The 25,637-nt window shown below is 42.0% G+C and overlaps 1 protein-coding gene across 5 annotated transcripts in view; it reads left to right on the forward strand.

Annotated features, from left to right (window-relative positions):
- Window positions 1–20,661: 20,661 nt before the first annotated feature.
- Window positions 20,662–25,637, forward strand: part of NDUFAF6 (NADH:ubiquinone oxidoreductase complex assembly factor 6) — a 28,893-nt gene continuing 23,917 nt past the window's right edge. The window contains exons 1-2 of one of the 5 annotated variants that reach the window (XM_072999143.2): window positions 20,662–20,900; window positions 23,821–23,920. In XM_072999143.2, coding sequence (XP_072855244.2) covers window positions 20,695–20,900; window positions 23,821–23,920 — 306 coding nt within the window. In that variant the 5' untranslated portion in view covers window positions 20,662–20,694. Of the gene's footprint in view, window positions 20,901–21,212; window positions 21,333–23,820; window positions 23,925–25,637 lie in introns of those variants that run through there. The other 4 variants (XM_072999142.2, XM_078393601.1, XM_072999145.2 and 1 more) reach the window with 4 other exon arrangements.

Raw genomic sequence — 25,637 nt, forward strand, 5'->3', positions numbered from 1 at the left:
CTGGTGGGTCTGAAATGTCCCTGCTCGGAGGTGAAGGAAAAGGGAACAAGAACGGTAAGGGTGCTGTCTATCTACAACACCTGTAGCAGCCACTACAGCATCCCCTGTCCCAGCTCCCTGAAAGGGTTGTTGCTTTTCTAAAGGCAAGTGAGAAGGGGATCATGGGGGCAGCAATGTCCCAGTTGTGGCAGCTGTGGTGCTGTGGTCTGCCACTGGTAACTCTCCCCCCTCCCCGCCCCATCTGCTGAGACTGGGAGAGGAAAGCAGCTACATCAGCTGCAAAAAGGGACTGGTGTGCTAATACTGAACCAGAAAAAGGAGAAGGTAGCATCCATGACATTGTCCCTGGCCGTCATGGCAACCATTCCATTACAAGAAGCAGGGACTGAGTTATGTGGGCTATTTGGAAAACAAAAAACTGATGTTCCTCAAAGGGTAGCATGAAAAAACTTGTGAGAGCCTTGCCAGTGTGCATAGAGTACAAATCTGTCATTGCTATCAGTCTGCTTCTGAGGAAGTCAGCTGCTTCCACCTAAAGGTAGGGCCGGCCTAGCCTGAGTCACCAGCTAGTGCCCTGAGACATGGCAATTCTAGCTCAGACTCATCCTTGTTCTACATTACAAGCTGAAATTCTTCCAGGAACTGGCTTCATATTCCCCCCCACCCCCCCACCCCCACATAGCCACAAAGCTCACTGCATGGTCTTGAGCCACAAACCATACTTCAATTTAAGATGTCACAGGATTGGTGCAAACAGAGCATAGGGGTGGAGAAAACTTATTTACTCCCCAATCCCCCACACAAATCCCCTGTCAACCTTAATCTTAGCTTCATATATGCTCTGAATTTCTAGGAGGAAGAAAGAGTACAGTAATAATAAAAATACGAGTAGTGTGAAGGTTTAAAGGTCCAAGGGAGCAGTCCTCTATTCTTCAAATCCCATCAATGTTTTAAGAAGAAGAAGAAGGTTGAATTCACTGCCTCTAAAGACATATCCTGGAACATCAGTTGAATTAATCCTCACTCTCATTTTGGCATGTGTTAAAAATTAAATGAACTCATTAATGAGTTTTCATCCCTGTTACAACATGTATGAAGTGCTTGGCTTCTGAAGAGGAGCTTCCTCCTGTCCCAAAAAGACACAATGCCTTTACATATGATAATGTGCATTATTTTGCTGCCTTTCTTTCCCATTACTATGGCAACAGACATCTGTGAGTAATAGCTCTTTTAACTGTGTCAATTAGGCTTACATAAGAGTATTTTAATGACAAAAAGGCTGTGCAAAGTGCAGTCTAAGGACTGGCAGAGGCAAAACCTCACACTCCAAGGTCTCTCCCCCCTGCTTTTAAAAGCACAACACCTCTTTTCCCCGACTTTCTTGTTCATTCATTAATTGCCATGTCCAACACTCGTTAGCCTCGGTCCCACTGAAACATTGCTGTTTTCCATGAAAAGCAAGAGGTTCATTTGCTTCTTTGACTCTAGGCAATAACGGCAAGGTTATTGTGAGGCTGTTTAGCTCGCTGTTTGGAGCAGTGCAAGGATGGGCTGGTGCATAAAGACAGCCAATCAGACCATGTCTTTGCTGGAATGCCCCAGTCTACCCCAGAGTGTTCCTATCCACGCCTTTCAGGCCCCTTTCGAGGTTTTTATACTTTTCTGGTTTGGGTAACATCTCTCTGGTTTGGATCCGTTCCAGTGGATGCAATCACTGGAACCAATTCAAAGCAAGTCTTCCTCTTTCAATTTGCCAATATCGTGAAACGGCTTAATAAGTAAGCCACTTCAGGATATTGGAAAATTAATCCAATAATTATTTTTACTGTGTGTAGGCTATCACATATGTGTTACATCACATATAAAAAAATCGTAACAATATTTTCTTTGTCTCACCTTAAAAGACTGGTCAAGAAGCTGCCTGCAATTGAATCCATGGTGGTGGCTCCAGCTGCAGGCAGTTTCTTGACTGGCCTTCTAAGAAAAGGCAAAGAAAATGTTTTTCTTAATAACTGTTGCATCAACTTTTTTTCCTCCACTTTCCCTGTCTCGAAGCAGGGGAAGTGATTATTTTACCAGTACCTTGAATTGGTTTGATATCAGGATATTGGCAGGAGCCATTTTCCTGTGAAGGATCAGGCTTGATTAGATCATTCTAATCAAGCCTGACCATTCCCAAGTGGCCCACACTAGCTCACTCCAGCCCAAGACAGTAAGATAGGAGTTTTCAACCTCAGTTTAACAAACTTACAAGAATTTGTTTACATTAGTATAACTTCAAAACTGTTTTGAAGAGTGTAATGTGGTGCCCAGAGTCCTTGGATGAGCATCAAATGCTACTGGAGTGGAGAAGTTCTAAGCAGGAAAAGTTACTTTTTTGGACTACAATTTCCAGAATCCTCCAGCCAGCATAGCCACATCTAACTTAAAGGTAAAGGTAAAGGTTCCCCTTGACAATTTTTGTCCAGTCGTGTTCGACTCTAGGGGGCGGTGCTCATCCCCGTTTCCAAGCCATAGAGCCAGCGTTTTGTCCGAAGACAATCTTCCATGGTCACATGGCCAGTGCGACTTAGACATGGAACGCTGTTACCTTCCCAACAAGGTGGTCCCTATTTATCTACTTGCATTCGCATGCTTTCGAACTGCTAGGTTGGCGGGAGCTGGGACAAGCGACGGGCGCTCACTCCGTCGCGTGGATTCGAACTTACGACTGCTTGGTCTTCTGACCCTGCAGCACAGGCTTCTGTGGTTTAGCCCGCAGCGCCACCACGTCCCTACATCTAACTTAGTACTGTATCATCTTAAATGCAAGAGGCATGTGTAAGATGCAAAGAAGCAACCAGCTCGCTTTTCAAGAGGGAAGAAAGAAGGACTGCATAAAACATATTATCCCTGTAACCAGGATATCTAATTTCTAAAAACTATGTATCTATCAACTGACTGGCCATACCAATTTTCTGGCCATTAAAGAGTTCCTTCCTCTGTTCCATGGCACCCAAGAACTTTCTCAGGTCAAAGGGGATCCCTGGGGATTTCCTGGACCTGGGGGGTGGTGTAGGGAGAGGAAGCTTTTAATGCCTTTAAATATCTGTGGCTCAGCTCCAACTGATGATATCATGCAAGGTATGTGGCATAACTTGAGAAACAGGATTGCGGCCATTACTACTTTGTTTTTATGGTTCACGTAGCTGCCTGCTGTAAAGGCCATTTGATCTGGAGATCAACTATGTCTTATGTTGTCCTCTGTTTTTTATTGACATCAGAGATTCATTTACACACACACTTACACCTTCAGCAACCACAGCTCTCGTGGAGGCTAAAGTATGTAGTTCATATCTTTTGGCTGTTCTTCCTTGTTTGCTGAGAGAACTGAGCATGTACTGGAATTACAAGACATTTAAATGTTCATAATGTTTTCTATTTGTTATCTGCATATCCATTTCCCTGGTGGGAGCAACTGATTTTTTGCCCCATCTTTAAGTGCCTAAGCTCCCCCTCCCCAAAGTGGAGGGTTTTCTTTTATTTACGCTACTGTAAAGTTGGGAATTTGATGAATGAAAGGGAATTTCATAGGGGGAGGCACAGTCCCTCTTTGCCTCCTAGCTGCTTTATCTCTGATCATCTACAGATGCTTTTGTTAGAGGAGGAGATTGCTTTCTTCATCTCAACACACACATATTTTTAGTTAAAATAAATCAGCAGCTGTGCAGGAAGAATGGAGGTGATCTGGATCAGAATTGCAGAAGGGGAGAAAGTGTTTAAAAACAAAACAAAATCCTAACCCCCCCCCCCAGGCAAGGGGCCCTATCTGGCTAACCTGTGGCTCACAGACTTCAGAGATACAGCTACTTTCCACCACTGGCTGCACAATCCCTCCCCCCCCCCCCGAGATAACTACGCAAATGCACAGAGATTATGCCTCCTGTCTCCCAGATAAATTGGGCTTTTTCTTTCTCTCATCTTGTTCCATTTTGCTATTTTTTAATCTAATTGTGTTAACTAATATATTAATTGTATTTTATGATTATTTATATTTTATATTGTCTTATTTTATGTTGTAAGCCGCCCCGAGTAGACATGGTCTAGAGGGGCGGGGTATAAATTTAATAAATAAATAAATAAAATATACCATCCTGCCAAACAGGTGTCAGTCTCCCAGCAGAACCAAGAGTCCTTGAAAGCAGGGTGTATATGGAGAGTCCTTCCATTTGCCTTCTTTCCCACACTCACTAGGAGGATGATACATGATAAAGCTGTCCCTCTTCCTTGCCATCTGGAAGTGGGGGAGGCATTAACTTTGCTCACAGGCTAGGGTTGCCTGGTATCAGAGCCCCATGTGACCTCTGAGGGAATTGCTATACTCGGCCTGGTCTTCAAGCAAAAAAGATAAATCTCAGGGCAAGCAATGCTGAGGGAAGAGGAGAGTTTAGTCTTTGAAGTGGTTTGACTACTTCAAAGATGTGGCAGCCATTTCTGACTGCTCTGCAACTCCTGCCAGTGTACTCAATGGCTTTGAGTAAATGTGTTTCTACCAGCCTTGTGCTTGAGCAACCTGCACATGCTACAAAGCGAGGAATGGAGGTAGGGGTCTGGGAAGGAGCTGGTATTGCTGGCACAGGCACTTTGGCCTATCATTCCATTTGGACCAAGGCAACGTGTAGACCACCAGTGTCACAGCTCATGTGTCTTCTTGATGATGATGTTCTACCAGCAACAGCCACAGGGCATAGAATGCAACTCCCTGTGGACTCAGAATGAGCCTTCCATAACTCCCAAATAAATAAATAGGAGAGTTCGGATTGGATACAAGACCTCATCATAGTGACAGCTACTGCAACCCATATTGTAGCTTGCCTGGGTGTCAGGAAATGTCCCCCATTCATGTTCTGGGTTGCCATTTTACTTGGTCAGCCAGCTTTTACTGGGTTGCCCAATTACCTGGATTTCCCTCATGTCCATTTCCACAATCGCCTCCTCCAGGAGTGGTTTTACCTGCCCTACCTCTGTGACTTCACAAGTATTAACCTCTGACATAAAAGAGCTCATCTCTATGACACCACAAGGACTTGCCCCCATATCTCAGGTTTTGCCTTGACATTTCAGGGAATAGGATGCTGCTCGACGTAGGGTTGCCAGATGTCAGGCAAAAGGAGGGCATGTCCTCTTTTTTAGCCAAATGTCCTCTGTCCGGCAGGCAAAGATAAAAACCTTTAAAATGTCAGGCTTTTGTATATTTTATGTTATAATTTTGGACGGGAGGGGGAGAGGTGGAAGGACCCCCCCTCCCCCTGTGTTTCCTGGCCCCCACCCGCCCATCCCCCATTACCTGCCGTCGGCACCAGAGCGCAGCCCTTGCGCCCTCCCGCCACCCCCGCGGCTGCTCAGTGATCTGCCAGGCCCGCCCAGCCCATGTGGAGCCCAAAAAGGCAGTGCGAGCGGAGCACTGCCCACCGAGCCAGGCAGGAGCAAGCAGCACCCGAGCGCATCAATGGGAAGGTGAGCGCCCAGACTATGTGTGTTCAAAGTCTCTTTCAGGGACTCCAAATCCCACACTCCCCAGCCTTGAAATTATGACCCTCGGGGGAGGGGACGCTGCCTCATTCGGCTTTGCCTGGCGCCGCTTTCCCCCTACCTGTGCCAGAGCCTTGTTAGGGCATCCAAATTAGCAAGGTTGCCTCTGAGCCTGTGCAAAGTGTGAGCAGCCAGGGGATCCCACAGCCCGGCTGGGGTGGGTTCGGGTACAATTGGCTGTTTAAATAATGTTTTTTGGTATTCTGAAAAAAAGCCTCCATTGAATTTATTTTTATTTTTTAACATGACTATTTCTTGGTTGGTTCACTAAGAGACATTTATTGGCAGCTATTGTAATAAAATTGTATTGATTGCGGGTTTAATCTGGAACAATTCAAATGAAACATCCAGTACATCCTCCTTTGTCCTCTTTTTTGTCTATGTCCTCCACGGTCTGAAACTCAACATCAAAAAAACTAAGATCATGGCCACTGGTCCCATCACCTCCTGGGAAATAGAAGGGGAAGATATGGAGGCAGTGTCAGATTTTATCTTCTTGGGCTCCATAATCACTGCAGATGGAGACAGCAGCCACAAAATTAAAAAACACCGAAGAATTGATGCCTTTGAATTGTGGTGCTGGAGGAGGCTCTTGAGAATCCCCTGGACTGCAAAGAGAACAAACCTATCAATTCTGAAGGAAATCAGCCCTGAGTGCTCACTGGAAGGACAGATCCTGAAGCTGAGGCTCCAGTACTTTGGCCATCTCATGAGAAGAGAAGACTCCTTGGAAAAAACCTTGATGTTAGGAAAGTGCGATGGCAAGAGGAGAAGGGGATGACCGAGGATGAGATGGCTGGACAGTGTCTGTGAAGCAACCAACATGAATTTGACACAACTCCAGGAGGCAGTGGAAGATAGGAGGGCCTGGCGTACTCTGGTCCATGGGGTCACGAAGAGTCGAACACGACTAAACGACTAAACAACGACGATGTCCTCCTTTTGGTACCCATGTATCTTGCAACCCTAGCTCGAAGCAGCAATGATATTCCCAGAACAGCAATCCTTTTCAACTTTACTGGAACAGGAAGAAAGTAAAAACTTACTCTCCCACCACAATGTGAAGCAGAATCACTGGAAGGAGAACATTTAAACGCCACCCTTTCCTCAATGATATGGATAAAAATCACTGGGATTTTGTAAATCTGTATGTGTAGGAGCAATTATTCCAGCAGGCTTGAGGAACAGGTCCATTTCAGTCATGACACTTAATTTTAGTTGGTGTCTTTTCTGTCTCATCCTTTTTGGCCTTCAGGCAGAAGCAGACCCCAAAGACTAACCTGGGTTATCCGGGCCCATGATTGAGTCAGGATTCTACTGTATACAATGCTGATGCTTAATTTGATTTTGATACAGTACTGTTGATTTTAAATTTATCTGTTTTTAATGTTGATCTTAAAATTTTAAATTATGTTTTGTAGTTTGTTGAATGCTGCCTCTTGAGAGTTTATCCACAAAGTTGTATTATATTGTTGTGCATCTTTAAAGGAAATACAGAAATCACCTCAGGCCCACTTCTCTGCTAGCCATGCTACAACTGAGTAAAATCACGTCCCTGATCTGTTCACAGCCCTTCTTGTTTACTGTAAACAAATAGTCTTTTCTGAACTGGTTTCAACCACTTATATCTCATAACAAATAAACTAGGTGTTGTTTTGTTTTTAACAACATATAATTTATCTTGCAAGAGAGACCAACGTCAGATTTTCATTTTATAACTGACATATTAAAGCATGCTAGACTTCACAGTGTTATCTTGGAGAGCTAGCTTGTTTCAGTTGTCTGGATTACAGTATTTGTTTCAGGCTAGAACATCCTGGAACAAAGGAGCTGTTAACTGTTTAAAAAAGAAATGAAAAGAAAACTGAGTCATACTTTTTGAGTACATAACAGCCATCTAACCATAATGTTGTGTAACAACACCCTTCATCCTAGAGGAAATTAAAGTACACCAGGAACAGCTATATTAATTTTAGAGCTGATATTTAGCTAAGACATTATTACATACTGTTTTAAAGCAACATACAGTTTTGTTGGGAAGCTGAAGAGGACTGTGATTCAGCTAGAATTATTTAATTGAAGGAAAACATTTACTTGAGAACATAAACTTATTTTGCATTCATTTCACTGAAATGGGTTCAGAATTGTTATATAAGCTCTATTTAGTATTACTACCTTCCACTATTACTTCTCCACTCATGCACATATGATTACAGAGTGCAAAAGGACAGGTTTCTGCTATAAGGAACTTGCAATCTAAAATTTAACATTGGAGATGTGACGGAGGAAAGCAAGGGAAGCAGAGTTGGGCTAAGTAGGGAAACAACTTCAGTGTACTGTATTTAACTTAATAGTGAAATCTGAACAAGCCAAGATGGTGGAGGGCTGGCTGATCTGGCCTCTGTCAGCTGTGCTGAATCCAAACACTTCCCGGCCTAGTGAAAATTACTTAGAACTACCCTGACCCTCACCTAACTTGGTGCTGTTATAATGGCTGTGAGTCTCAGCTGGGCTGAGAGGGGTCTGGCATAACTTGAGCTTCTTTCCTACTCCTCCCTTTCTCAACACCCTAGCACAGCAGTTATGCTGACAGATACAACGGTGGTGGTAGGCAGCACAAGAGGCTTCTGCCTCTTCTAAACTCACTGCAACTGGCATTTCCTGCAGTGGCTCCCAACCTTGGGTCCCCAGATGTTCTTGGACTACAATTCCAGAAATCCTGGCCAGCACTGTTAGCGGTGAAGGCTTCTTGGAGTTTTAGTCTAAGAACATCTGGGGATCCAAGGTTGGGTATGCTCTATCTAAAGCATGGTTTGATAATCTTATTCCTTTGAAGTTTATGGCAGGAATGTGTGGCTTCACCAGGCATACTGTATGATATAAGGTGACTAAGGCTGGCTCTATATTTGAAGCCTGCCCTGGGCCATTTGAACTTTTCTGATTCCTTCCAAAACAATATTTCAGCTACTATTGCCTATGAATGCCCACATCGTAAGACAGAAAGAAGAGGGAGAGTGTAGGGAACGCCCTGTCTTCCTATGTATTTATATAAAAATGATATTGGCCTGCACCAATGGGAGCTGTTGGGAGGTGGAGCCAGAGAAACCAGGAGGGAAGGGTGAATCAGAGAGAGAAAAGTCAGTGAGTCAGAGTCAGAGAGAGCTAGAGAAAAAGATAGTTTGGGGCTTGAGGCAGAGAAAGTGTTTAAGGACTGATTAGTCAGAGTGTGACCTGCATTAATTAAGATAGAAGAGGTTAAAGTAAAATACTGAAGCTTTGTGTAACTTTAAGAATGTACTTAAGAACTATTCCTAAAACAATTTGTAATCAATAAACCTGCTTCTGTTTAAAAGTTCAGTACTAAATGGACCTCAGTTTTTCATAGGAAATATAGGTTGATAAAGAGATCAACTGGTGGCAGCGAGGAAAAGGGTGTGTTGGGATACTCGTGTGTGTTCTGTGTTTGGTGAAACAAACAGGTGCCACAGGTTAAACATCACAGAGAGGATCTTTCACTTGTACCAAAATAACTTGCCTGGCTTTGGGTACAACATGCTTTGAACTGGGTGGAGGGTGCTCTGCTTTGGCACCAAAATTTCTTGGGGGTGGCGGTGGACCTGCTTCCTCAATGATCTTACCATCTACCACAGGCAACAGAAGCTGGACTGCAATTTCCAGTGGGTAAAATATGAGCCATGTAATCTTAATTATTCACAATACTTGTTTATAGCATTATTCTTGGGCCTTAAGTAGTGCTCATTGTTGTTCAGTGATGTGCTTAGTTGTCAAAATATGGGGATTTGATCCAATCTGAAAGTGGGCATCAGTGCTGGTCGGCCCAGCTAGAGCTTTGACATCTGCTCAGGATTGCTGTTAATGTTAGCCCTGGACATGATATTCTGCTGACTAAAACTGTATCATATTAGCATGTAACAAGAGCTGTATGAGAATTGCTTTCAGATCAGATCATTGTTTTCAGGTCATCAAACTGAAATAAGATAAATCAGTTTTCAAGCAGAGACACTGTCAGTCCAATTGAGCTCTTTTTATGGTATATGTTCCACTGATTCAATGAGTAGGCCTGTTGAATCAGTGGAACTTATGCAGGAGTAGACTCACCCCATTGATTCAGTGGGCCTACTCTAGTTGTAATTTACTATGCTGAACAACAGGATTTCAGCTGCTGCATTAGACTTGTCACCACTCCCACACCTCTTTCTTTATAACACTACCAGGCACAACAGGATTTTCTGCATGCTGAGAACAGCTGTTCTTATTGAATTTGACTGTTGAAAATTAGAGAAAAAAATCATTGCTGTTCATTTTTAAAGGTTTTTACTAACAATCATCATTTTTTCATATTTAGGATAGAAAGAACTTGAAGTTTTAAAACATTTAGAAGCACGGCACATTTCTCCACCTCTAGCTATCTGAATCTGTAAAGGTTATTCAGGGTTAACTGCTTTAGTTTTTTTATTGTCCTCGGCACATTTTTTTAAATGTGTAGGAACAGACATTCTCCATTTTTCCTTGGAAGAAGACTAATGTTCACGCAAAAATATACCAATGCTATATATTCACTTTGTAAATAGAATACTATTCTAATGGAAACACATTATGGCCAGAGAAAGGGTGACAACATTATTTCCTTTGCTGTAGGTCACTGGGAGAGTTCACAATTTCCCTCCTCTTAATAGCTGGAATTTGTTTACATAAGTATGGATATCTGTCAAGAGTTGGCCTAACAGACTTGACCCACCTGGCCCCTGGGAGAAGGGCTAACAGCTGGGTTAGAGAGAAAAATCCACCCTTTTCACTGTTGTGGGAATGAAACAATTCTCAGGTCATGAAGGCGAGAGCGGGTTCAATGTCTGTGAATGCATCTATTGACAACAGGGAGCAAGTGAAAGGTGGAGAATGGGAACAAGGAGAAGAAAGAAGGGTCTGATACATCTGGGAGGAGAAATTCAGGAATTGTGGGCCACTGACAGAGAGCAATGAGACGGGCCAAGCCGGGTCCAGACTTGATTTCTCATTTACTTATTTTGAGCATGACTGAAAGGTTAAAAGGTACTAAAGGGGATTAAGTTAATTAAAGAACAAATGCTTTGTGTGCACCCAGTCTCAGGTTCAACTCCTGGTGTCTCCAGTGGAAAAGACCAGGTTAATAGCAACAGGTTAGGGGAAACGGACTGGCCTGAAGTAGTTTGCTGCCTGAGACACAACAGCAAATGGATTCCCCTGTCCCACAAGTCAAACTGAAAAGTTTGCAAAGCCAGCAAATTTATTTTGGTATATGGGGCAGAACAATTTCACAAGTGCTTCTCCCATTCACTGCCAGTTGGACTACAAAAATAAGAAATGAAATCATAAATGGTTTGCCATCCTTTCATGACAATCAAAATCTGCAGCCTGAGGCAGCTGCCGCATCCTGCCAAATGGAAGGAAGAAAGCTCTGCCTGAAAGGAAGAAAGCTCTGCCTGAGGCCCTAGAGCAGGGTTCTCAAACATACAGCCCAGGGGCCATTTGCGGCCCGCTGGATGATAGTTTGTGGCCCCCGCCTTGCCTGCCCCCCCTGAAGTGTCCTCTGCTGTCAAGAGTAAAAAAAAAGCCTTGCCTGGCTCGCAGGCTCTCTCCCAAGACAGCGCCTCTTGCACCCTCCATCCGGAACTGCAGCCTGCCAGCCATCCCACCTGTCTGCCAGCTGGCAGGCTGCAGTTCCGGATGGAGGGTGCAAGAGGCGCTGTCTTGGGGGCGGGCCACCAAGCAAGGCGCGCTGCTGGCCCTTTTCCCCGATTGCCCAAGCCACCACCAAGTGATGCCTGAGAGCAGAGTCCTCAAAGAGCACCTCCAAGCTGCCAACAGCAGCTGCCGCTGCCGCCTCTTCCAGGGAAGCGGCTCTCTGGCTCTCTTTGTCTCTCGGCACCCCCAGCACCAACCCGGCCAGCGGCCACCTCAGCGCCCAGAGGTGCTTCCTCCTCCTCCTCCTCCTCGTCCTGCTTCAGCCGCCTCAGCTCTGGAGGCTGCCTGGGCTCGCCTCACAAAGTTTGCTCCTCTGTCATGGTGGGGGTAGCTGCTGCTGCTGAGTGCCACTTTTTTTGAAGGGGGCCCTCAGAGGAAGGTTGCTGGACATCCGTGTGTGTGTGTGTGTGTGTGTGCGTGTGTGTGTGCGTGTGCGTGTGTGTGCGTGTGCATGCGCGCATGTACCTGTGGGAGGCCCGCCCCATTCTGTTTAATTTCGCCGGTACAAGTGCCTCCCGAGGCCCCCAGGTAAATTGAGTTTGAGACCCCTGCCCTGGAGAATCGCTGCCTGTCAAAGTAGACAAAACTAGATTAACTGGACAAAGAGCCTGATTGGTCAAACAAGCCAGATAAAAAACAAATGTGATTGCCTTAAGAATTCAAAGATGTATATTAGTGATATATCTTTATTAGGCCAACAAAAGGGTGTCTAAATGTGTCCCAAGTTGTTGACATTTCATCTGGTAAGATGGGGGAAATGATCCAAACTGACGCTGTAGTTGAAGTGTCTGCATCATCAAAGTGGTTATAGTCTGCTGTGTTACCTGGACCTTTTGCTCCTCAGGTAAAAGGCAGTGTAATAGTTACCTTCTATTCCACAGACAAAGATCAACTGAACTGGCATCGTCTCTGCTTGGGAACTGACATATCTTATTTCAGTTTTGTTTCAACAGTTTTCTTTTCCATCTTCCTTATCTTTCTCTCCCTCTTCCACTTTCCCCTCAAACTGGAAAACATCATGGCTATTCTAATGATGAATGTGACAGCTCTAAACAACAATGTCACGCAGCCTCCAAACTGTTATCTGAGATGTTTCAGCCAAGATGTTGGCAATACCTTCTTTCCCATATACTTGACTCTGAATGATCAGCTCTAACTGAGCAAAAGTTGTAATCTAACACATCTAAAAGACATCTGCATGGGGAAAATCCACAGTTTTTCTTTCCTCTCTTTCTGTAATTTGCAAGCTTCGTTTTAACTTGAGAAGGGATTATGTGTTGCAACCAAGGAGTTACAATTCTGGGAATACCTTTAATTGAACCATTCAGTATGTGCCCAGTTCCTTGCCTCCCCAATAATGTACGTCTTCAAAAGTCCCTGTGACATCTTGGAGCATGAGAGGGTAATTTGACATGTTTGGGGGGCCCAGTACTTGCATTCCTCCAACCTACAGAAGAAATCAGGAAATTTAAAAACTTTTTCCCCCTTACAGTGAGTGAGGAGGCTTTTCAGTTTTGAAGTTTTTTTTTAAATGAGAGGTGAGCACAGCACAGGAATGGATACAGCCTTCCCAGGCCCAGGGATAGGTGTGTGCAGACCTTAGACCTGTGGAGGTTACCCACCCCTCCTTTAGATGCCTCCTTTAGATGCTCAACTGAGTCTGGGAGAGTGGATCCATGTTCACCATTAGACAGAACGAGGCTGTTGCTTCAGGAGAGAGATGTTGGAAGACAGCACAGAAATTAGGAAATTAAAGAATTATTAATATACAGTACTGATGTGCTGCAGACATCCATAACTGAATCATGGTTGAATGATGTCCTAAATCCAATTCTGATATATTTAGACAATAAGGAGCTCTAAAATGCTTTATCTATTCATGAAGGTGAGTCATTCCAGTGACTTTATTTACAGTATTGTCAGTAACACCAGAACTCGAGGCAAACTTGGAAACTTTGCTTTTTTGGACTACAGTTCCCAGATACCCTCTGTCACCATGACAAGTGGCCATGTTCATGAGGGGACTCTGAGAGTTGTGCTCCAAAACTGACATTTCGATATTCTGGCCCTGAAGAACACAATATTCCATATATTGCTACATATAAATTCCCCAGAAGCTAAATTAGTTTCCTGGGTCATGGCATTCCAGACATGATCAATCTTCCTCTTGTTCCCTTATTGACTTTTGCTTCATTATGGTTGTAGTAAGGTTATTTATATGGAAAATTCTTGGTAGATGCCATCAGGCCTCTGCTAAATTACCTCCAGTGAAGGACAGACCATCACCACCACCACCACCTGAGTCAGTGTGATTGCAATTGGTACATTAAGGTGGAAAATACTGTTATTTCTTTTTCCAGAAACCTAACAGGAAGGTCAGAGCCCATATATCACCTGTGAAATGTACTTCCTTTCTGCGCCCCAACCCATATCCCCCCCCTCACAAATCATCAAGTTACCAAAACTGTAGGCGCAAAGTTATTTCCATAGGGCCGTAGTTTTCCAGCTTCCTCTTTTTCAGGGAACTCTTTCCACATCATTTTACCTGTTGATGAACCCATGTGGTGTTGAAAATTCTGAGGTACTTCTGAGGGCTCAGCGGTCTGCAAACTGAGAATACACCACCACTCCCAATCCATGTAGCATAGAGATAAGATCTGAATTAACATGCAAGATAAGTGGCCTCAAACCTATGCACCACTAACTTGGGAGTAAACCCCACAGAACTCAGTGAGACTTACTCTGAGGAGACATGCACAAGTTTGTGCTGTCAGGCACCTGGCTCATCATGACTGACATTTTAGCAAGGTGGCTAAAAACCGTCTGAAAACTTCAGTACACAAAGATTCTAAGAAAACATCAGGCATAAAAATATTGTGTGATCTCACTGTAGAAGGCTTATCTTTGCCTCCATCTATTCAATTACTCGGTTGGGTTCAAGAGTCACATGGCACTACTTTCCAAGTTTAATCAACTCTGTGGGGCAGTTCCTACCATACCAGGGTATAATAAACTGTTTTCAGTCAGTTGTCCATGGCCAAGAAATAATCAATGTTTGGGGGAAGAAACAAAGCAGCAGAGGAGTTGCTTGGCTTAATGTTTCCAGTTCTAGCATTGACCTGTATTGACCTGCTTCCTAGGACTAAAAGCACACTTTGCTATTCTGGAGAAGAAAGAATTACTGCCCTGTGCCTTTCAGTCGTCAATCTCACAGCACAGACCTCTATTTTTCCTTGAAGGCTCTCAATAATTTGTTTCAGCACCCACAGAGTCAACATAAATCACTATATACTTAAATGCTTTCCTTCCCCACTGTGCTTTCTATGGGTGTTTTGTCATCAGTGTATTTAGGTTATCTAGACTCCTCTTCCCTCCCTGTCTGAATACAATTTGAAGGGTTATTCATAGTGTTCATTGAACAGAGAATAATGCTTGGGAGCTCTTTTTTAAGACAATGCTGGGAAAGCCTTCAAAACATCAGTTATCACCAGAAGATGTTAGGTGAGGAAGGGAGCAAACAAAATCCTGGTCGGTGGTTTATGTGAAGCTTTAGGTCAAAAATATTAAGCTTCAAATATTTGTTTGTTTGTTTGTTTGTTTCCCCATTAGTGCAATGCATCATTCTGGGCAGTTTACAGCAATAAAAACATACAACAATCACATTAAAATAAAAACATGCAGATAGGTACTAGTAGGAAGACTTCACTTGACTCGATTAATCAGATCCAACTATTAGAACATTTCAATTCAGTTAAAAGGTGCCCTCGGTTGATAACATATTTCACACCAATAAAAGCAGACATTAGCATGCCTGAATAATTTACTTGAATTGGATAAGCCTGCATATATTTCCTTCATGAATTTTCTTGTTGTGGAGGGTAGTATAAAATTGTACCGCAGTCAAAGTCTTGGAAATATTTACTGTACACCCTGATTCCAGCTTATAAGACTTCACCTTGCCCAACTTTTTCAACTAAGTATGTGCAGAGATAGAAGCCATTGTTCTTATGTGTGGTCAAATTGCTTGCAACTTAAGGTGACTCTAACAGGGTTTTTGAGATATGTGACATTAAAGGAGTGGGTTACTGTTGCTACCTACCAGTTACACTGATTTGGCTGTTATTTGATCATTTCATAATTTTCTGTTCACATGGCACATAGCCAACATAGATTGATTTGCCCTGGCAATTGGTTTATTTTCCTCCCCACTGGGAGGGTTATTTTAAATTGTACTGATCATGTATCACCTCATTCCTTACTGTTTCAGCATATGTAAACACTGTTATCAATTTATTTCCTTTGTGAAGGGGTAGGGTTTCTGGGTGCTGTGGCCACTTAATGACCACTGTGCTTGTACCCCCTTTTATATATACTGTATGTATGTATGTATGTATGTATGTATGTATGTATGTATGTATGTATGTATGTATGTATGTATGTATGTATGTATGTATGTATGTATGTATGTATGTATGTATGTATGTATGTATATTAAAAGGGATATTGATAAATTGTTATGAGCCACTGCTGACAAAAAACACATTTATACATTGCTCAGAAGGAGGTAGCCTTCCCCAGTCCCTTGTGGGTGAAAGAGGGCTTGAGATTTCCTGCTTTGAATTGTAAAGAAAATAGTATTTATAACTCCTTTCTTCACAATACTTTGCAAGTCTTTTAAAACCCGCTTCCTCCTTCTGATGCTGATCAAAAGGGGAAAGAAAAATGAAGGATTGATATGCAGGGAAATAATAAAAGGAGATGAGTGAGTAAAGTAAGGAAGGGAAAAGGGAAGGAGGAGAGAAGGATCATACCATTTCAATACACTTTTGGTATTTTTATTTTAAAAAGGACAAGGGAGGACCTGATTGCGCCCTGCTATAACAGTTCAAATGGAAAGAAATGAATTGATAGTTAAACACAATGAGCACACTTTCACTGATACATATAACATGCGACACCTTAAAAATTAGTACAACAGAGAGATCAAGAGAATTGGTATAATTGGGTTCTTTTCTCACATTTGATTGAGCCCTTACGTTGTTGATGTGTGTACCTTTCCCACCATTATTCCATTTTTTTTTCGAATTACCCCTAATTGTTCTGGTTTGTACTCCTGGGGGTATACATACCCCAGGTTGGGGATTGCTGCAATACACTTTACTTTGCATACCCTGCATTGTACTTCACTTGTATTTTGTCTGGTTGTGCGTTATTTGTTAAGCTTAGTAAATGTGCTAGTAACCATAGAATCTCTTGAAACACAGTTTTTTAAAAAATAAGTGTCTCAGCATTTGTAATCATTCCTAATTTTATACCATCCCGATATGTGATGTGTACTGTCAGATTCTGTGTTCCACATGGTAGTCCTGTGCAGAGTTTCCTAGATGTAAGTCTCATTGAACTTAATAGGATTTACTTCAGATTCAGCATGGGAGAAGCTGGCAGTAAAATGCCTCTGCTTTTAGTTCACATTCCTTCATTTTTATTTATGATATTAATACATATCATTTTACAAACTTATCACAAAGGTGTGATACGACATAAGTGGGATGCAGAGCTTGCCAAACCTTTGCTGTATTACAGCTATTGCATTTTGTTTCTAATGGCTGTTGTATATGCATTCTGTTAGATAAACTGGAGGAATCTTTTGCAAACACCAACATTTATTGTTATCATTCAGACATAGCAAAAAAGCTCAACAATACCTCTTGAGGCTACAACTATTTATTTATTGCCAATAGCATTTTCTGCAATTCTTTTCAAATAACAGTACACCACATCCCCTGTCTACTAAACCACTACACTGAAATCTTAACAATGTCTCTTGTTAAGTGAACACAAGGGCCTATTTGGCTACATTAAGTGAAAGGGCTACAGAATAATTCGATACTATATACTCTAATCGATTTTGGAATACTGTGAGAAGCATTGAAGTCAATGAAGCTTACTTCTTAGTAGATATGTATGAGATTGCATAGTGTATGTAGTTTTTCCCAGTTTGCAGAAACTCTTAGCTATGCTATTTTTAGCCACTCAGAAGAGGGTGTGCTGCTTGGCTAAATGACCGGCAATAATACCAGGTGCAAGATAAGAAATAGGTATCATAACAAAGCTTCTATTGAATAAATTTGCATCAAACAGAAACAGAAAGAATGTTTATCTTGTATATTTAGGAGAGCTAACAACCATAAAAGTCATCCAAGTAAATGTCTTCAGTAATTCCCTCTGCTGTTTTTTGTGTGTCACCTCAGGCAACAAGATGGAATAAAACTGCATTTCCTTCAGTGATTGTACTCTAGCAGAGGGTTCCCTGGGAAAGGGAAAGGAAAAAGCAATAATTAAAAATAATTAAATTAAATAATTAAAAATCAACCCTGAGTGCTCACTGGAAGGACAGATCCTGAAGCTGAGGCTCCAATACTTTGGCCATCTCATGAGAAGAGAAGACTCCCTGGAAAAGACCCAGACGTTGGGAAAGTGTGAAGGCAAGAGGAGAAGGGGACGACAGAGGAGGAGATGGATGGACAGTGTCATCAAAGCTACCAACATGAATTTGACTAATTCCAGGAAGCAGTGGAAGACAGGACAGCCTGGCATGCTCTGGTCCATGGGGTTACAAAGAGTCAGACACAATTTAACGACTAAACAACAACAACAATCACTTTAGACAAGCTGTACTTGCCATCATTCGCTGTTATGTCTTCCACCTCACCAATCATGGTGGGCATGATCTACTAGTGTTATGGCCATACACCCTATCTATCCTCTTCAAACATAAAAAAAACCCTTGCCTTTACTAATAAGACTGAAAAAATGGTTTAGTCAGAAAACACTTGAAATCAAGGTTCTTTCGGTTTACTGTTGTATGATATTTTTGTTCTGGTAATTACTGTTACAAGACATTTAAAATGTTCTAATGTTAAGTAGCAAATTTTCTTAATTAAGGCTGCTTTCAAAGTTATAAATGATAAAAATAATACATGACAAAGTAACAAACAGAATAAATGAAGGAACAGATTTTTGTCCACAAAAGCTCACACAAAAACAAATCTATCTTAAAGGTCACATAAAAAGGTTTATTTTGTTTTGCTTACTTGTTAATGGTTGTTGTCCTGTGCAGAGTTACTTAACAAGCAGTGACCTCTACTCTACCCTAAGTCTCTGCCTAGTTGATGTTACTCTTGGTTTCAATCTGCTGTTCAACACTGAAATGCAAAAGAAAGGGTGCATTAATGATGTTGGCATCTTGCTCCTCCAGATAAGTGGTCCTATTGCTGCAGGTCATTTTCCCAGTTTAAAAAATACAACTGTTTCTGTGCTTTCTCTTTCATTTTGCTTTCCTCACTGCCAGAAGCGGTTTGCAAAATTAGACATAGGTTTGAGCTACTTCAGGTTTTGTTTCTAAAACCTGGCGTGACCCACAATGTGTCCTGGGTGCTGAATTTTGACCATTGAACATCTGAGATTACTCAGTTCTATAGTAAACTGTGGGGGCAATTCACACTTTCTGCCCCAGGGCCACCACAATACAATGTTGAAAAAATGGCATTGGGTGTAATGCTAGATCACCAGGAAGGTCATTCATTATCTGGGTCAAAGGCTGGCATTTTTTCATTTATGTGTGTTGGTTGAGCATCATGCATTAAAACACATTGTGCTAAACAACCAGAGTGGAGAATGTGTGGTCCTCAAGCTGTTGTAAAATTTTCTTCTGGGTAGAAGAACATATTCTTCCATCCCTCATTCAGGCTGCTTTTGTTCCTTAGTTGTTGCAATGTACAGGATATAGCACACAGGACATGTATGAGAACAACTGTTTCCTGGGACACTGCTGGGAACCTAAATATCACTCCTTGTGGATGTTTGTAGGCAGTTTATTCTAGTGACTTTGCCAGGAACATCCTGTAACATGCAGGAAACTATAAATTGATGACTAAGTAGTGATGGTCCAATATACCCCCAGATAGGCGGGATAAATAAATAAATAAATAAATAAATAAATAAAAACAACAACAACAACAATAATGACTCATTTTAAAATATATTTTTACTTTTTATTTTGAGGCATTTTTCGTTGTGTTGAGGTAAGGATCAGTGGCTGTATAAAGTTGTTGAGGATATACTTGTGGCCACAGGCCTGACTTTTAACATAATACTGTTACATTTTTCTGTACTAAACTGGCAGCTCCATGTAGTCAACCTTCCACTGAATGCCAATTGGTGGGAGCAAGAATGGTAGCAGGGCTAGCTCTACCACAAGGCACAATGAGACAGCTGTCTCTGGTGCTGATTTTGCAAATTAAGAGGGAAGGGCAGCAATATACTGTATAGTCATCATTTGTTGAGACTGTTGTTTTTTCAGGCGTTGCATCACGGTCTCTCCCAATTTGAAGAGACTCTAGTCCAGCAGGTCGAGGCAAAGAGGCAGTCACAAAAGCAGCAAAATCAGGGAGCTGGGTAGGGGACAGGTTGTATTTGTCTTTAGTGTGGAAGGGATTGTCACTCTCGAATTGGCCTTCTCAACCACACTAGACTTTGTTCCAAGTCCTCCATAGAGAGCATGTTACCATAGTCTCTCGAGATAGAAGGATGCCTAAGGCAACCTGAACTACATTATAGGATTGCAGTCTACTCTGAGCTCTTTGGAGGAAGGATGACGTCAAAATGAGATACAGTATGTAAACAAATACTTCTGGAGAGTGATGATCTCTAATTTTTTGGAGATGGCATCTAAAGGTAGAGAGATTAAATAATCCATACACCAATCTTTTCCTTATAAAAATCTACTAGCATAAGACTATAACAAGTTGGCTTAGGCCACGTTAGAAACCAGAGATAAGGAACCCTTGATTATCCAGATGTTGCTCAGTTATAAATCCCGTTAGCTCTAACCAGACTAGACACTGGTGAAAAACTCTGTTTATTTAAAAGATTTATATCCTGTATCCCACTTTAGCCGCCTAGAGTGGTTGCAATGACCAGATAGGCGGGTATAAATTAAATAAATAAACATAAATAAATAAGATGGTGTTCTTTGTCCCTATTTCACCTTGGCAATAACCCTGTCAGGGAGTTTAGGCTGGTCCAAGGTTACCCGCTCAGTTGCAATCAAGCAACATCTGGAAGGCCAGACTGCCCACCCCTGCTAGGAATGTACGTCCATAGGAACGCACTACACAGAGTTTGGCTTTTAAAGTTCTCCCTTCGAATTTTTCCATAGATCTATGGTGAGGAAAGAAAAACGCTAGGCGGGGGGGAAGGAAGCTGGCACAGATTGACAACATAGGCGGATTCGTCCGGAGAGCCCCTGGTTGGTCGAGGCGAGGAACAAAGGCGGGACCCTCCTTTCTGATTGACAGGTCGTGGGCGTCGCCAAGGAGCATGGCGGGCGCCGTGGCTGCGGCCGGGTCGTGGCTGGGCCGAGGGCTTCGCTGCTCGCCTTCCACCTGGCAAGCGCGGGGGTGGCGCCCTGGCCGGCGGAGGCTGCTGTGCCCCGCGGCCTGCGGAGGGAGCGCGCCGGTGGTGGCCGTGGCCTCTAAGCAACCGGTCGGCGGGCAGGAGGCAGATTACTGCATGGACCTGGTGCGGTGAGTTGAGCAGAATAATGAAGAAGCTCTTCGCCGGGATCCGTCGGGGCCCTCTCGGTGCTTGCAAGGGCGGGCTGGTCGGTGGGTGGCTGGGCGAGTGGGCGGGCGAGCCGGTAGCTGCAGCAGCTGTGCCCGTGGGATTTGAAAGGGACGGAGTTATTTGCAGCCAGGCTAGGCTTATTGTGCATCTATTCCAACGGAAGTGACGTGCATATCCTGTCTTCGATGGACTCGTGTTAACCTTGAGCGGCGTTCACACGAAGAAGGGATACACGCGTCGCGATGACTTGTGGCGTAAAGGCGCGCACACGTATCTCTTGCTGCACGTGATTTGTTTACTTGGGAGCCTTGTCAGCCGAGGGTTCCTCCCAAGGAGCCAGGGCTGTAATTCGAGTGGAGCACCAGAAACTGAAGAGGGCACAAAAACTGGAGGTGAATCTAGTGGAGAGTTTTAGGAAGATAAGCAGCAACATTTCCGAACCCTATTCGTCTTCCCTTTTTTGGAAAGCAAAAAGTTTCCTTTGGAGAGGAGTTGCATTCTGCTTCTTTCTTAGCGGAGACCCATGCCCATGCCTGGGCAGTGGGAAAACCTGCCATTTATCCTAGATGCCAAAATGGCTTGTTGTACCTCTGGAAGGAGCACAGTGTCATGGATATGTTTCCTTTTTATTGCATAGTTTTTTCTTGCCCCAAATCTTCCCTGATTAGTACAAGAGCTAATGATTGGCTCAAGATCACCCAGTGAGCTTCTTGGCAGAGTGCGAATTGAAAACTGGATGCTTTCAGTCCTTTGTATCTAATGCTACCGTGTTCCCCCCAAAATGAGACAGGGTCTTCTATTACTTTTTGCTTCAAAAAATACATTAGGGCTTATTTTCAGGGATTTTTTTTCATGTACAACAATCTACGTTTATTCAGATAGTCATATCATCATCTTGTTGCTGCACAATGGTGGAGGGCGGGGTTTCACTTAAGTGGGGCTTATTTGGGGGGTAGGGCTTATATTACGAGCATCCTGAAAAATCATACTAGGGTATATTTTCAGGTTAGGTCTTACTTTTGAGGAAACAGGGTATTAAAGAGGATTTAATGACATCAGAAGCGTTTCTGACCATAAAGAGCTGCAGAGTCATGTGTGGGAATAGGAGGCCTTCATTCTTCATTGTGTATACTTCTCCTTTCAACAATGCTGGAATTAGGAACACCAGACCTCCATGTAGTTCAAAATGTGTACAGTACAGTTTATTGTTATGGTCCTTAGACCAATCACAGAGGGAAAAACATAGACATTTACACTTTCCAAAATTCCAAATACCTTGTAAAAACATTTGACATTAAAAGACCATTTAAAATCTAGTATTTAGCTACCATAACATTTCAAAATTTCAGATACTTCAAAAAAAAACTTTTTGGCATTTAAACACAATTTAAAATCTAGTATCTAGTTACCATGGAATTTCCAAGACCTTAATATCACCATACAAAAGCTGGCTATTTGAGAAGTGATCTTGGAGTCTATATCAGGAAACTCAAGTTTTTTTTTCTTTGATCAATGGAGTGATGATCTCCTTAGAAGCCACCTTGTAATCAATTATTTATTTACAGTTCTTAGATCTATCATACTGTACAGAGAAATGGACAACCCAGATCCACACAACATCTGCAGTATGTAAAAACATCAAACATAGACATAAAACAAACAAGTATACAACAAGTATAAAACAAACAAGTATACAAGCAATTCAAAACCCTCCATACCAATACCAGACTCAAGTGTGGGGAAATTTCTGAACCTTGAGAATCGCCAGACAGAACCCAGCTACCTTGTATGGTATCTTACTATCCCTGTCTGAGAGGTTCAAAATGTGTGTATAATCTTTATGCTCCCCAAAACGTAACTACAAAGCATAAACAGTTGATTAATACACACACACTTCACCCCAACCCATATACGCATACAGAGTTCCCTACACACATCAGCCTCCTGGCATACCCTAGCATCAGCTGACATATGGAGCTGCCATGCCAGGAGACAGGACTGGCCAGGCTGCCACGCTCAGACCAGAGTCTGTCACACTGACAATAGCAGACGCCTCTGTAAATCCGAGACCCACCTTCCTCAGGCCACTTCCTGGAGACAAATAGCAGTGCATTATTTATTGAGTATTATTCAAAATTTATTTAAAATGTTTACTTATTTATTAGGAAAAAAATCCATGTATAACTGAAACTATGCTGCTCATACCCCTACAATTCAAGGGAGAAAGTGTAGATCTTTATCTTGGCTTTCTTGCACGGAGATCAAGACCATGTACAGGGATTTCTTCTTCCTTGTTTTATCTTCACAGTGAAGATGTGAGGTAGGTCAAGCTGAAAGAGAGTGTTTGATCCAAGGTCTCCCAGTGATTTTCATGGCTCAGTGGGATGTAGAATGTGGGTCACAGAAGTTCTTGTGCAGCATATTAACTTGCAATATCACACCAGCTTTTAGACAACTGGTGTTGGCTGGAGCTGCAAGAGCAAACGTTTCAGTCACTAATAATATTCAGGTACAAAAAGAAAGCTGGAGGGAGAGATGCAAGATCAAGAAGGGCTTTGAAGGTAGGAACCAATGTTATTAATACAGGAGGAAACAGGAAGCCACTGGCTTTGTGGTTAGTGCAATGAAAGAGTTGAATGATCTTGGTAGTAACAGTTTTGGACAGAAGTGAAGGAGCATACGGGGAATGCTACTCTAAACATTTCCAAGGGTTCTAAGAATTTATGCCACAAACTATACCACAGTGAGGTTTTTAAAATAGTCTTGAGGGGAAATATGCTAGAAATTACATCCTCTATTCCTTGAACTATGGAAACACCTTGTATGTATTTAATGTTGCTCACATTATATTTGATTGTGGCTTTTTGTTTTCATATTTAGGAAACGTGACTATGAGTCCTTCCTCTGTTCCTTACTCTTGCCTGCAGAGTCCCGACACTCAGCTTTTGCTCTCAGAGCCTTCAATGTAGAGTTGGCTCAGGCAGGTATTAAAATATACATTAATAACATGTTGAATGTTTACGAAATGGAAATCCTAATATGAAATTTGCTGTTTTCTAGTCTCAGCCTGCACTGGTCTGTTCAATGAAGTTTCTGTTATTTCTCTGATTTCTTTTTTGAGTAGATCCAGGTTCAGCCAATATAGATTCTGTCAGTTTATATTTAAAATTGGGACAGAACCAATTCTAATGTTTGTTTTAATTTTAATGTATGCTTTATAATCTGCTTGTATTTGGTGTTTTCTGTAGACTTTGCTATTTTATGTATGTATGTATGTATGTATGTATGTATGTATGTATGTATGTATGTATGTATGTATGTATGTATGTATGTATGTATGTATTTATTTATTTATTTATTTATTTATTTATTTATTTATTTATTTATTTATTTATTTATTTATTTATTTATTTATTTATTTATTTATTTATTTGATTTATACCCCGCCTATCTGGCCCACCGGACCACTCTAGGCAGCTTCCAATATAAAATCAGATAATAAAAACATAGACAAATACATAATAATCAAACAGCAACAGCAGTGAAATAAAGAAGGAAAAGTAAGAGAGAAATCAAGAATTGGCTGGAGGGAAGGCCTGGATAAATAACCATGTTTTTAGTTGGGTTTTACTCTTTGTTCTTTACTCTGGATAATTTCCAAACACTTCAGATAGCTATGGCTCCAATAAATAGCTTTGGGGAATTCCGTTATTTGTTTCTGTAACAACGCCAGCTTTATTCCCTTCAACAACATATCTCTGAACAAAATGTATGCCCAGACATCTGTATATACCAGACTTTGCGTTACTTCACATCTGAGATGCATCTGCCCTAAGTCCAGATGGTACTCCTGAATAGAGTAGACCTGTTTGGTCTTGATGGGCTTTTAATGTTAGGACCTTTTGGAGACCATCAGTTCATAGGTTTGAATTAATGATCTTTAGAAATGTCTTTGATAGTACACAACAACTGGAGTTGCAAGCAGCAGTGGGATTTAGGCCCTTTTCCACTCCCTCTCCACCTTATCTTAAGTAAGTACATCCAGATGACCAAAAGATGCATGATCAAGTTCACTTTGTGCCACCGAACTACCAGCCTTTTCTGGCATTTCTCCATAGAAGTACATTTGATTGTGAAACCTTGCTTTGTCTCTGTGGCTGGTAACTGAGGGCTATTTGCCTCTCAGCTTTTCAGAAAGCAGGAGTTCCTCTGCCGAGCTGTTTTGCTGAATTCTTGCAGTTTCAGCAAGTTTTAGTCAAGTAATGAACAGCTTCATTTTGTTTGTAAAAGTATTTGGGGATTTGTCTGTTTATTTCTTGAATGCATTCAGTTGGACTGAAGTTTTGCATAGATTGTGGCTGGTCTTACTCAGGTATTAGATAATTTGTTTCGTGCTAACTGGCTTTTTGTTTAATTTAAATAAAAAAGAAATCTGTCTTTCCACATAAATGTAAAACATAAATCTGGGTTACCTGTATGTTTCAGATGGAAATTATTAGTTGCCTGTATTTTGACTTCAGTTTATTAATAGCTTAACTGTATTATGAATACTCTTTTTTCTAATTCTGAGACTCTAATTTCTAACTTGCTGATCTGTGAGAGGACTCATCCATCAGCACATGGTTGCTGTGTTAGAGCTTTTCTATAATGGATCAATATAGCTGCTTATGATTTTTAAGTTTGCCTAGAACTCTTTG

This window comes from Pogona vitticeps, chromosome 4, assembly GCF_051106095.1.
Source record: "Pogona vitticeps strain Pit_001003342236 chromosome 4, PviZW2.1, whole genome shotgun sequence".
Lineage (NCBI taxonomy): Eukaryota > Metazoa > Chordata > Lepidosauria > Squamata > Agamidae > Pogona > Pogona vitticeps.